This window comes from Paralichthys olivaceus, chromosome 1 (genome assembly GCF_024713975.1).
Source record: "Paralichthys olivaceus isolate ysfri-2021 chromosome 1, ASM2471397v2, whole genome shotgun sequence".
NCBI classification, from domain to species: domain Eukaryota; kingdom Metazoa; phylum Chordata; class Actinopteri; order Pleuronectiformes; family Paralichthyidae; genus Paralichthys; species Paralichthys olivaceus.
The window spans coordinates 25,771,194-25,785,340 of record NC_091093.1 but is presented as its reverse complement, the minus strand read 5'-3'; the positions used below and the strand labels follow the sequence as shown (position 1 = coordinate 25,785,340).

Genomic DNA, 14,147 nt, shown 5'->3' with positions numbered 1-14,147 from the left:
AGCCAAACACACATACACACTGTCACTTTAACATTAACACACATACATAAACACCTTTCACTCACCTAACTGCTGGCTGCAGATCCAGAGCAGGATGAAGCAGTAGTACTCCATATGTTTGTCGGTGCAAGTGTGCATGTGTGTATGTGTGTGTGTGTCTGTGTGTGTGTGTGTGTGTGTGTGGGTGTGGGTGCGGGTGCGGGTGCGTGTGTGTGAGTGTGAACTGCTGTGAATGTGTATGTGGTGGGCTGAGGCAAAGAGACCCAGTGGCAGGCACAGTTAAAGATCCCACTCTGATTGACTCTCAGTCTAAGTTAAAGCGCTGCCTATATCTTGGGGAAGTAGGAGGGGACTGTAGAAGAAGAAGGAGGTCCACTCTGACCCAGGAGGCAGAAATACTCTCTCACACACTCATTCAACTCAGACAGACTGGGTGAACATTCTCAAAGGGGTCACCTTTGTTTTTTTTTGTGAATATGTGTTTATGTGGAACAAATAAAATCAGAATTGTAATGAACTGAAGCTGAGCTGTACAGAGCTGATTTTATGAAATGCATAAGGTAACTAGCATGGGGTTGCTTGATTGAGAAGGGAATAATGAACCGACAAGTATAAAGGTCATGAAAGGGAAAATAAAGAGGCAGACAGATGCATAACATCATCACATTATTATGCTCACCATGATTTTGAAAGGTATTTAGAACTGTTGAAATTAAAAAAAACATACAGTAGCACCACCAAACCCTTACTAATAACAGACCAAAAATGTCTTGTGTCAGACTCAAGCTATGCACCGCAAATGCTATCATCATGGCACAACCACAAACTAACCAGTGTATTAGCAGTGGAACGCAGATTGTGGGGTTTGTATGTTACCTCATACCTTGAACCATCCAGTCCTAAATACAGAATGCATAATGATCCTACTTACGCAACAAGACAACGTTTGTGTACATTAGCTATCCCAGAATCCATTTTGTGGTCACCTAGTAGATCTCCAGTTCACCATTGAACTACTGAATGTAACAGAGGAGAAAATCCTCATTTTCACTCTGGTTTGGAAAATGATTTTTATACTGACAATATTGGGGACTATATCCGATTACACCAACACCTGTGCTAACATAATAATCCATTTATGTATACACAGAAATGTTAGGATGTTACATCAAGCAACGTTGTGACGTAGGTGGCATGTTCTACTGACACAGAGACAAAGCCATGATATTTATGCTAATTTATTTAACTAAATGATATCATGTATATTGTACTGATATTAGTACTTAGAGAATAACATCAGTAATACACACTGTCCGGTAGATGAAACATCATGATTGACTGCTGAGACTCACTCACGATTGGACAGGCCTGTGTATCGACAGAACCTTCACATTGTCCATCTTTAGAATTTGTTTTTATAGGGATACTATAGACTAATAAGAAAATATATTGCCAGAGTCAAATACTGAGACTTATAGGGAGCAATGAATAAAAGAGTTAGGGAGTAAGAATAAGTAGCCTTTAACAATAGGTGTCCTACATTTCTCCTGTGCTGCATATACAGTATTCAGCAGCAGACACAGGGTCAGACAGTCCATGTTAGACTAAAGTGCCTGTGAAACTCATTAACACTGAGTTTATCACACATCCAGATCTGATATCCATCCTGTGAGCAGCTCTTGATCTGAAAATCTGAAAAAGATATACTTCCTTGGTTTGAGCAGTCATTTCCTCTTAGTTTGCAATCACAGTCCCTTCTTCTTTTCAACACAGGCAAACCACACATCACAAAACATCTACCAAATGTTTGTGCTTAAATGACTTAGCATCAATTAAACTCTAATAAAAGAGAAACAAGCCTTGCTTTCATTAAAGGCGATTAAAAGCTCATTGGATTGATTTCCTCCATCACTTCTCCTAAGTCAATTACCACCACCTATGTTTCTTTCAAGTCAGGAAATTAAGCTCCATGCCTTCTACTGCTGCTTGAAAATGTCTACAAAGCACTGCTGATGTAAATATCAATGAACAAGGCTCATGAAATGAGTTACTGTATTAAGTGAAGCAAAGTAAGTGAAATTCCATGGTTGGATACATTGCAAATGTTTGCATTTGACATTAAGACTTTCTCTCTGTCCCAAACTATACAAACATTAACACAAACACTGACTTTATATTGTTTTATAGCATTAGCAGGTCTACAGGATATACAGGGTTACATTATGATGACGCAGTAATTCCCTCAAGCACCTTAACAAGATAGTACAACAAAGGAATGTTTTAAAAGGCAGCATTCCTTGACCATCAAACTCTATTGAAATAAAGGACACAAATTGCAGGGGAAACTAAAAAGTTATAGGGCTTTGTCTGACATTATAACATACAGGAATTCTCCTTAAACATGAAAAGTTTCATAACAAGAATTGTTTTAGCCAGTATTGTGGGTACATACTCATAGCTCAAAAATCTCCCACTGTCAGCTTGTAAGACAAATGATAGATCAGGGAGGAACCTACAATTAAGATGAAGGTCTGGTGCTCTGAATCAAGGCAGTGTGCCAAGGTAGTTAAGGAGTCGGGCTCTTTTTGTTGATTTTTCAAGACCAATGCTTTGCTGCTAACCAAAATTGCCATGTAGATTATTTAACTCACTGTCAGTAAGGGGGGAATGGTGTTAGGGAGACCAGAGGAGAACTGAGTGTGACAAATTTGGTTTTTAAATCCTAATCTTTCTCCCTCCTCCAGACCATATAAACCATACGGAGTCTCACTGTTTAGAGCAGCCTGAAATCAATACTCAACAGGAGCTGCACATACATCACCTTTTCAGGGCCCTCGCCAACACTCCGACACAACTGCAAGCAATTACCTCAATCACCCCAGGATTATCTGTTTGTGTGCAATATATGGCTGCCACCCCAGGCTACAGCAGGAGCTCTGGCTAGACACAGGACAAGTCTTCTCGGATCAGATGTAAAGAAGCAAAAAGCCAACCCCCTGTCAGAGTCCAGGCGTAGTGCATGCCTCATGTTGAGACTCACCATTAGAATGTTGTCAAGTAAGAGACCTCCAAGCCTGGTCTCTGGGGGCTTTATTTAAGTGCTTCTTAACTGCTTGTTCCTGAGGCATCATTATTTAAGCATTAGTTCAATGGCCAAGGTAAGAAGTGAATGATTCTGTTTTTTAAAATGGCCAAACTTTATTTAAATGACTATTAACTTTAACTGTTTTTCCAGGCATAAGATGGTCAATGCATCTTCACTTCTTGACATTATCCAGGAGCCAGATTCTGCACATTAGTGATCAGGGGATGGAGCCACATGTGTTGGAGGTTCTGCAGATACACACTCAAAGTCAATCTCAGCTGTCATCATGACGTTCACCTTATTTGTATAGCATCAAATAAGTAATTAAAACCATGCCAGAGAAATGAACACTTCAGTCTGAGAAGAACTACCTAGAATGACAGAAACCATCTTTGAGAAACTGTAGCCACCAGGGGACAATTGAAACGTTTTGGCTTCACTTTTTCGGAACTGTCATATTGTTCATCTTTACAAATAGTCTTTTACTGTAACATAACTTTTCACATTTTGCAAGCCATGTGAACATTATAAAATATATTGATGGATTTTTGACTTCGTAGTGGGTGGAAAACCATTTGCACAAGTTTGACAGGTATACAACCGCCATCAAATTTCCAGCTTTTGAAGTCATCGTGGCTGATACGTTAGCAAACAATGGCTTTCTTTCAAATCAAGAGAGTTTAAATATTCTGACTAATTTGACAGAATTTTGGTGGATGTCATTTAATTTCATCAAAACTCCAACTAGTCCAACAACTTTAATGTAATTAATATACAGAATAAAGAAAACACAACCTCCTGTTTTATCCATAAAAACATGCAAGAACATACACAACAGACACAAATTCAAACAGTGATGTCTATGAACATCTCACAGCACTGAAAACATTACGAGTTACTGCTGTAGATCTTAAGCCAAGCAGGCACAAGAGCTCAGTTTTCTTATGAATTGAGAAAATAATCTTTCTCTGCCCATTACTGCTACTGTTGATGTCAAGAGGGAGTTACTCAAAAGTGCATGAGATCTGAAGCAAGAAATCAAAACAATGCAAGGGAGTGTTCACCCAAGTGAGAGAGAGATTCAGAACATCCCATCTGGGTGTAAGGCCTCCGCTGTCTAGTGATACTGAATGCTTCATATGGAGTCACAATAGCCATAGCCCCATATCTTGATGTCAGAAGTCATCACCAGATACTTCTTGGAAGCCCTACATGCTGAAGCTTATTGCCCAAGGAGATGTAACTTTCCACAAATCATAGCCAAGTAAGGCAGGGGTGGGATGAAACAAAGGATGTATTTTGTGGTAAGAGAGAACACATTCAAAGTCCTCTAAGGAGCTTTTGAAACATGTTACTGTTCCAGCAGTTCGTTTTTGGCCATGTACCATCTGCTGTGAGGACGGCAGGGAGAAACCACTGCTCAGCTCCAGCAGGTATCCCTGCATAACGCATTAACCTGCAGAAAGTGTTGGGAGGTCATCTGCAGGAAGCTCTTGACAAGCCCTCTGTCAAGCATTAAATGCTGTACATGAACCAAACAAGCCTCCAACTATTATCTGCATAGAAAAACTCAAAGATGAAACGGTTTCATCAATCATAGGCTAACATTTCTGTAATATGGTGTAATTGTATATCTGCTGTGAAAGTATTTTCACAAGCTTAAATATGCCAAGTGGACAGATATTAGGAGACAGCAAAGAATCATGTCTGCACTTTAATCAAAGATACTAAAAGATTTTGTCAGCAGAAAAAGTTTCCTTTAGAATGTTACTTAAATAAATGTTCACAAATTATGAGTGACAAAACATAAGATGTACAACAGATCTCCACTTCCTCCAACTATCCAAATTTGAAGCCAAAATATCCCAAATAGAAATTCTGCCATCTTATGCTGATGACATGATTTGGAGCCAGAGTCTGCACAGTAGTGATCAGAGGGATGGAGCATCTGTTGCAAGGTCCTGCCGATACTTGACCAACCGTGAGCCTCAGTTGTCAATCATGATGTTTCACAGTCATGACAGCTCAACTAATTAAAACCAAATTTTCAGTAAAGAATGAAAAAACATCAGTGTGGTAAAATTACCTCAAATAATAGAAACCGTATTTGAGATATTTTGTTTGGTCCATATCCCTTCCATGAAAATGAAGGAGGCTGGATATATGACCTGTACTGCAGCCAGTAACCAGAAGGTTATCAAGCCAATTTGGCGTAACTGTTTATATAGAGTAAACATAAACAAACTATTGTATTTAACTTGTCAAAACTGTATTGATGATTATATCAACTTTGGTTTAAATATTTGAAACCCATGACTTCTGTTTCACCAAATGCATTAAATCATCTTTCTGGTATGAGAAGAGATGGTCAACCCATGTGGAAGCAACACAAATCAAAGCAATGTGAGTGGATTTGGATCAGGGGAACCTGAGTGACAGAATGCAGTCTAGGAGGAATTCAGTGGTTTTCAGTCTGCCATGCAAAATCCAGTTTCTCTCCAGAGAACAGACAGTTCATTTTTCATTATTATTATTATTCACGGTTACGGTAAATCTTAGACTTTCTGCTTGTTCTAGTTGGCTTTACGTAGCTTTATGAAATTGTATTGTATGAAGGTGATGTGTTTACTCCACCAATAAACAAGATTATACTGATGAGTAAATAAACACAGCAGGAACCTCTCTCTGTGTTTGTTAAACTAAAATAGACTTAGCTTGGGATGTTCCACCAGGGATGTTTTTTTCTGTGAATGTTTTATAAAGATGACATTCAGGATAAGCAGTCTATGTTAGATGTAAACTCAACGTGAGATCTTTGGTTTTAAGCTTTAAACACTGTCTACCCACATGGCTGAAGTGGACATGCCTCATATCATTATGTGGAAGTCACTGCAGCATCTTTGAAAACTGCTAAATCGGAAATGCAAGCTATATACTTCTGTTCAGGGTCATGGAGAGCTGAAGTGTCCCAAGAGAGCAGGAAGGAGGACGTATCTTAAATATCTTAAACAGGCAAGTAAAATTTATAGTTTTGGATAATGTCTCCAAACAATGAGAACTACATATTTGGGTAAATTATTATATAATATTTACCAATTTTTTTATATGTACTTACTGAATTTTTTTTTAGGGCTTTCACAGTCATAACCACTGATTAAAGTGAATTTCTGGCACCTGCATTTAGTGGTACTAATATTTAATAACAACACTCATACAAATTTCACACCAGCGTCTACCAAGAAATACAAAATTAATGAATTAAGAAATGTGTTCATTGTTGAGCACCAGCTTGAAAAATTAAATCTGTGTAAATGCTGTAAATCTTAAATGTATGTTATAAAATACTCTATCAAATTGACACTAAATCAAGTTGCATCTCGTAATGTTAAAGGTCCATTGACCTCGAGGAAAAAAAGGAAGAACGAATGCTTTACCCTGTAACTCTGAGTAGCTTTTTAGCTCTTTTAAGACACAGCACTCACATTTACAGGATAGACCAAAGCCTCAGCACGTCTCCTCAGTCATTGTCGGCTGAAAGAAAGGGGAAACCTCAGAAAGGAGAGTGAATAAATGAATGTGAATGTTGTTGTGCTTGCTTGCTGTAAAAGTAGGTAACTGCTGATGGGATGTTAATTCTTCAGTCTCAGGTGACCTTGCTCAGCATTTGTGAGACTTGGCCAGTACAGAGTCAACTCAGTTTGAGAAAACAATAATAACTGGAATCCTGAATCTTACATGGTTCAAACTAAGAAATGTGACCTTCCCAAGGAGAAAAACAATTATTTGATTACAGACACAATCTTATCAGTAGCTGACTGCCTATGGAAAATTCCAATATAAAGTAAAAAAAAAAAAGAACATATTAAAAAAGACGCATGCAGAGAATTAGAAAAGTAAATTTTTCTGTCTGAGCTTGAGTGAGTCATTCTAACTTTTCCAGATCTCTGGCTGTGCGTTGTGCAGGTCTAGTTGTGCCAGTAGCAATAGTGGGAAATAGACTAATGTGGAAACTAAAGCCACACGCCACAAGATGGACGACAATGGAACCCGCAAAGCTCACACATTCCAGATTCAGGGCAAAGTCTTGTCTCTCGACACCCAGCTTAGACATAAAGCCTTGCTGCCCTTATGAAATTACTTTCAAAAACGTAGTTATGTGCTATATGTCACTAAGGATTTTTTTCCCCAATAATGGATTTCAATATCGTGCTGAGTGTGAGACATAGACATAAAAAATAATCAGCTCTTACAAAACCCCCTTCTTGGAGTTTTATTACTTTCCAGAACATGTTAATATCATAATGAATTATGCTCACTCACCATATTCCTATATCCAATCAGGCAACTCACAAATCATAATTTCTCATACAGAGACTTGGGTCATAACGTTTTGTGGTAAATTAAACTTCAACATGTCTTCATCATGGGAGAACACACACTCCTGTTTCATTGCGCTTGCATTTACATTCATTGGGAGACAGATGGAAAAATTGTACTCTGCTTTTTTTTCCCCTTTTGGATCTCAACGGAAAACCAAACAGTCTACAATTTTTTTTCATGTAATTATTAGGTTTCACGAAGCTTATATGCAATTTTCTCCTGCAGGTTGACCGCTCTTACACCAAGTTAAATCTCTCTCATAGACCTTTTTAAAATGCAACCTTTATGATAACACATTAATGGCTAATGCAACACAACTTGTGGTGCAGTGTTTCCAAGGGGACAGTCTACATGTGATGGCGTTGTATGTTGTTTTACACTCTGGCAGCTACTGTTCTAATGAGGGTTTAAACCTTCTGTTTATTTTTGCACCAGCCTTGGCTATTCATTTGCTCACAAGAAGACAGATTCAGTTTCTTTAACTATGTTTGTATTTTCAAAAGAACTATTTAATTTGCAAAGCAGAGGATCCCTGCCCTTAATAGGTGCTAATCGAGTTCAGTTTTTTTAGTATTTAAAAAATACTGCCAAGATTACAGCGAGTCAGGGAGCACAATCTGCATTCGATGTTTAGCTTTAGGTTTTACAAACTAAATGAAAATGTCCTTATCTCAGCATGAATTTAACAGTTCTCCATGCATAGTCAGAAAAAGTATGCTAGAATGGCACAGCATACCCCCACCAAGACCAAACAGTCCCCTTATGCAAGCACATGATCCAGATTTACTTTTGGATCTGCACCGAATTGCAAATTATTCTCTGAGAAAGCAAGGAAAATGTATGTACATATACATTTTAAAAAAGCCCTATCTCACATTGTTAAAGAAAATTGAATGGGTTTTCCCTCACCCATGGTGCTTCATTCCACTAAGTTTTTGCACAAACTTGCTTACAAACAAACCATAACCTCTTTGGCAGAGGTAATATATATTATTATCATATTAGAAAAAACACTTAACAGGTGTATCAGTGTATCTTGTAGGGAAACATGTTATTTACCTTAGATAGCTGATATGGTTAAATAACTGTATAACAACCAATTCAGAAACGGAAGGTTTTTTGTTATGCTGTACATAAAGTGAGGTTTGTATTTTTGGCATGTGTCACTTGGGATGGATAGTTGACAAAGCCTTTGGTCTTTAGCCAGAGGCCTCTCACCTCCAGGGGACTTGCCCTTATGTTGGCCTTAGCCCCCATATTCAGAGGCCCTGGGGCCTTCTTGAAAAATAAATAGGAATGTGTGAATGGGGCAGCAATGGCCTTAAGGTTTGAGGAGTGAGCTTGTGACCAGAGAGTTGCCAGGTTCCTTACACTGGCAGAATACATCTGGTCAGGGAAAACAAAAGAGCAGGCTGTGTCCACCACTTAGTGCAGCTTCCCAGTGGTCAAACCATCTTACTGTGGTTATACTGGGAGGCTTGTGTGACACCTTAAAATTGTTTCTTTGGAATAAATAATAGTACAATGTGAAATGAGTCAGGAATGTTATTGGTGTCTCTGGTGACCACATGATCTGGAGAACAAACTCAATTTATGAAGTGTCAACTATTAAAACTTTACATGTGCACAAAGCCTTGACTGAGTCAAGTACAGGCGACATACCGCTGAGCCTTTCATGAGCTAATGAGTGTTATGTAAAAGGAAAGATTGGAAAAAAGGAAATAAACCATTGTACTAAATGTGTTTTCAATTTCTCAGGGAATGTAGACTATGTACCTTAAATGACTGTGCACTGATATGTATGCCTTCCTTAAAAGGACATACTGATGTGTGATGACAAATTACACAGTCTTGATTATACAGCTAATTCTGATCAATGGATTATGTGTTGAGTTGAACTAAATTTGGTCGAGTTTGGAGGGGTTTCAGATAATCAAAGTGCAGTCCATGTGAAAGTCTTATAATCTCACCACAAACCAATTCTTGCACCACATGAAAAGACAATTGACCAATTTAAGCTTAACTCCCCGCAGCAATAATAGGTTTGAAGTAACTGCATACCCACATTCATCTCATATTTCATGTAACTGTAGAAATCCAAATGGGATCATGGTGGCATGGAGTGAAATACACATTTTCCTGAAGAAATTTAAAACTCATTTATTTCATCTTTATACTTTTGTATAAACTGACTACACTGGAAAAAATGCAGACATTGGCACTAAATGCAAGAGATTTAATGATTCTCACAAATACACTTGACTATATTCAAAGCCACAAAAATTTTGATTTCTTCAACTGTGCCACCTTGGAGGACATTTTTATAGGCTAAGACTATATTATATTATTAAATGTCCTGGGCGGCACCTGGAGTATAAAACATTGAGTGGACTCCCCAGTACACACACACTAAGTATCTTTCTATAGATGTGAGGACACTGCAGCAGTTTTCAGACATGCAATGCAGTCTGAAGGGTCTGCATACAAGAATGCAAATGTCATTTGCTTGTTCATTTCGATGGACATTTTCCAGAATTTTTCTGCCAGACCCCAAGCATGATGTTCGGAAAATGTCCAAGTGAGTCCATGTGAGAATAAAGTAGAGAAATGTTCAGAAAAAGAAAGCAAGCAGGCATGTGAATGACATTTCTATCATGCCACGGACTAGAAACTGGAGTGATGGAAAAAGAGGTGGCATACATTCACACAACAATTTGGACAATTTCACAATTTGGAAAGACAATGAGACTGGAGAGCTTTTGTGCAATAAGGGCCAACGTCAGTGTCGATGTGCTGTAAACAAAAAACACTGAGCTTTCCCTGGTGGAATTGTGCTCAGGCAGTGAAAGGCCATCTCCATGGACATTTTACAGAGTTCATGCCTGATGCTTCATTGACATCTGCAGCCTCATACCATAACCATCACAAATAAATGCCTTACCCCAGAAAATACTCAAGAAACACATCTTAACCCTAAAAAAAAACCTTTGAAATAAGGGGGACCGACCAAAATGTTCTTACTAAAATTATTTCTTAAGATATCTTGTGTATAGGTTTTCAGGTTACCAAACAAAAACAAATATACTTTTGCAGTACAGAACCCCTTCCTCTCACACATCCTTCCCCACAACCATAGAAAGACACCATGCCCTCGCCAATCAGACACTACAACTAACCTAAAATGAGCATCAAATATCCTCCACGACAAAGTCTGAATAATGAGCCATGGAAAATATACCACTGAGATATATAGCTGGCTGGTGCCCCATTTTTACTCTCCCAAACAGCTGGTGTCCAGGAATGAGATGTTTAGCTGGAAATACCAACTCAGACTTTTAAACTTTTTCAACAACCCCTACTGCTCCGTGATTTACTGTAAGAGGACAGCACGATTCCAGGAGCAGGGTCCAGGGCTGCCCAGGGTCCCTGCATGCTGAGTGTCTTGCCTTTGCCAAGCACAGGTAAATATGTCCCCTGTGGATGTCAACAGCTGGAACCCCTTGTTCAATTACACAGTTTATGAGCACTGAGTCCATTCTGTACCTGAAGACATCTGGTCACAAACATATCTTTAGTTTCATAAAGTACTGCTGTTTTTCTATCAGTGGTTATTTGCCTTTGGGGGCCTTCAAACACTTTTATCACAATTTTATCTCACCTTGTATCACCTTCTACACCTTTCTGAAGAGAAGAAACAGGTCAAACCCTTCAAAGACCACAAACACACTTATTCAGACAATGTAATGATTGTTTTTGGCCTTCAAGTAAAAAAAAAACCCACAGGCCTCTCACCTAATTACTTTGGCTGTATTCTTTCTCACAGCTTCAAATACTTTTTCACCAGCTGTTTCCACACAGATGTGACTGTGCAGTGTGCATATGAGCTATTAGCTGCTACATGGTGAAGCATTAGAGAGGGACATCTAGCCCTAAACAGGCAAAACAAATTGCAGATGGACTGTTCTTGTCGCAGTGACAAAATACACAGTTTTCTGGCTTATATTAAATCAGGATCATGATTACTGGACGACAACAGATACTTCCAGCCATCTGTGTAAGTTTCTTATTTGTCAATCTGAATCAAGCCTTGCAGCCTTCAACTATAGAAAATGTTTGTTTATGTCTTCTACTCACATGATCTCATATTCTTAAAAAAGCATCCCAATATCCTTGTGAAAATATAAAACCAATACATACAAATGCATCTTATGTATTTAAGGAGTACGCCACCTGGAGCAAGTTTGTGATTGGGAAATATCTTTATGACATCCTTGTGTATTCCCCTGAGTTTTGAATACTATCCAATGCTCTGTCATGTGGGAATTGAATCTAAATTGCTTTATGTCATATTGAATCAAGGAAAATGCATAGATAGAACAACAATGTGTCGCTTGTTGCATGTGGTAAACATATGCCACTGGTTTCTGGCGGCTGGCACTAATCAGACTTTGCAGGCGTTCCAAGTTTGATTACTAGCTCAATCAAACACAATCAAGAGGAACGATGGAATGTAGTCAATCCTTAGCATTTAGCATTTAAGATATAAACAACAAAACAACAGACCACGAAACAGGAGGAGACAAAGAACAGACACAAATTTACAAAACAGAAATGAACCCCACAAGTATTTTAAGATCACGGAGATCCTAAACCACCCAGAAGGAGTTGATATGATACCAGACATTGACAGAGAATGCGTTTCTCTGGGACATCATTGTACTGTATATAGTAACTGACCTGACTTTTTGATTCCTGTATGCGATTCAACACAATTCAACTTCTTTTTTTATTCTTTAAGCAGTACGCTGAAAGGGATGCAGACTTCTGCAGAAGGTTCAATAGCATTCCACTGCTTTTATGATAAACCATAGCCTGTTAGTGTTAAGCCTGGGAATGAAACTTCAGGCTGGCCAGCAAGCTGTGTAAGCAATGACAGGAGCTGCAGCGATTGAAGAATGAGCATTGGTCTTAGTGCTGGACTAGGACCTAGCGTGTCTGTCCTTGCTTCCTTTGAGATAGGAAGACCACACAACCATGTCCACACCATTTTTATTTTTGTTACTCTATCATGTTAACAGAGGATCGACACAACTTACTTAGATGATCATAGTTAGAGCCAACAAAGAAAAGGACAGAAACATTCTGCAGTTTATTTTTTTGGAACAGATCCAGGAGAGAAAATTATAGTTTCGCTTAATTAAGATGGTTATATTTGAATCTGAAAGGCTACTATTTCTGAAGTCTCCATTAAGAGAGATAATTTACCTTGTCAATGAATCATTGACCATGGGTCAGTATTAAATAAATATATTTCACTAGGTTTTTGATTATTGAATTACCTGTGAAATAAAGCTAAGGGAAAGGTCAGTCAAGGAGACTGTCTGGATGCCTTTCCTTTTCATACTTGCACTTGAAGCACAATGACTCTGTGAAGTCTTTTCTTAAATGTTGAGAGGGCATCAGAGAAAAATAAAATGACAGCATCAGAAAAGGGCAAAGAAAGCAACACAAACAGAACAGTTTGGACACCGGTTTGTTTCCTCCAGGAGCACCACTGTGGGCTTGAGCACGTTTCTTTGCCTTGACAAACTGGTCAAGGAGGATTTTCCAAAGTTCCTGCAGAATTACTGTCTATACCAACAGTCTCTGCAAAGTCCCAACATGAGCCAACTGGGAATCTCCATGCTCCCTGATGAATGATGGGACATAGAGATAGGCCTGTTCACAGATTCCTTCCTCTAGATCATCCATGTTGCGCTAAACCACCCAAGTTAAAAAAGTAGGGAGGTGCACAAACACACGAAACGGCCAACGAAAACCAAGCTTACATCACATGCAGAGTTCCTGCTGTATAGACTCCACCACCTCATTTTTCTTTTACACACTTCCTTTTCCTTCAATCAGAACCTAATCAGCTCGCCTTGAGCCGATTACTTGTAAGCCGTCAAAGTTTTGAATGTTCTCTCTCCCTCCTGTCATTCAGCCGTCAGTTTAGCAACACGATCACAAAATGACACACCTTTACCCTTGCACTACCTCAACCCGGTCATCTCTCTTCCAACCAGAAGCCGTTCATGAGATGTCCCGACTTCATGCTCCATTCCTCATCACCATTTTCTAGGCTCCAACCATTCCTCTTGGCCACACCAAATTTAATTTCATTCACACTTGTTTATCTAAAAGTCTTGCCAGATTGAAATATATACATATACCTGTCACAACCACGCCATGAAACATAAAGAAACAATTGGTGGTATTTAGACCTCACAATGAGACCACATGAATATTAAGGACACTTCAAATTCATTGATGGGGACCTAGCTGACCAAAGTAATATTTCAATGTGCAGTGTCAGCAAAACTGACAAACTCAATCAGTTCAGCTCAGTGTTTTCCTCTTACCTTTTATATGAGATCCAAATACATGGCCATGGAGCATTTGGGACAAAGGTTATCTTTTTCTATGGTTTATGAGAGGTTATGTGCTATGTTTGCAGTATTTTTTTTCTTTATTTGAGGTCTATTGAACTGCAAAGGTCTACTTAACTGCTACCACATGTTAAGTCTTTGTGCTGCTGTCACTGACTTAATGTGTGTGTGTTGTTTTCCAGACTCTGTGTGTGGTGAATGTGTATGGGAGAAAGGAAAAGGGAAAAACACAGTGATAAACGGAGATGAAAAAT

The 14,147-nt window shown here is 38.8% G+C and overlaps 1 protein-coding gene across 2 annotated transcripts in view; it reads right to left on the bottom strand.

Moving 5' to 3' along the window:
* Nucleotides 1-14,147, bottom strand: part of itga11a (integrin, alpha 11a) — a 59,006-nt gene that overhangs the window by 41,794 nt on the left and 3,065 nt on the right. Inside the window, exon 1 of one of the 2 annotated variants that reach the window (XM_020099419.2) lies at nucleotides 66-284. The exons of the other annotated variant lie outside the window; for it this stretch is intronic. Coding sequence (XP_019954978.1) covers nucleotides 66-138 — 73 coding nt within the window. The 5' untranslated portion in view covers nucleotides 139-284. Of the gene's footprint in view, nucleotides 1-65; nucleotides 285-14,147 lie in introns of those variants that run through there. 2 annotated transcript variants of the gene reach the window in all.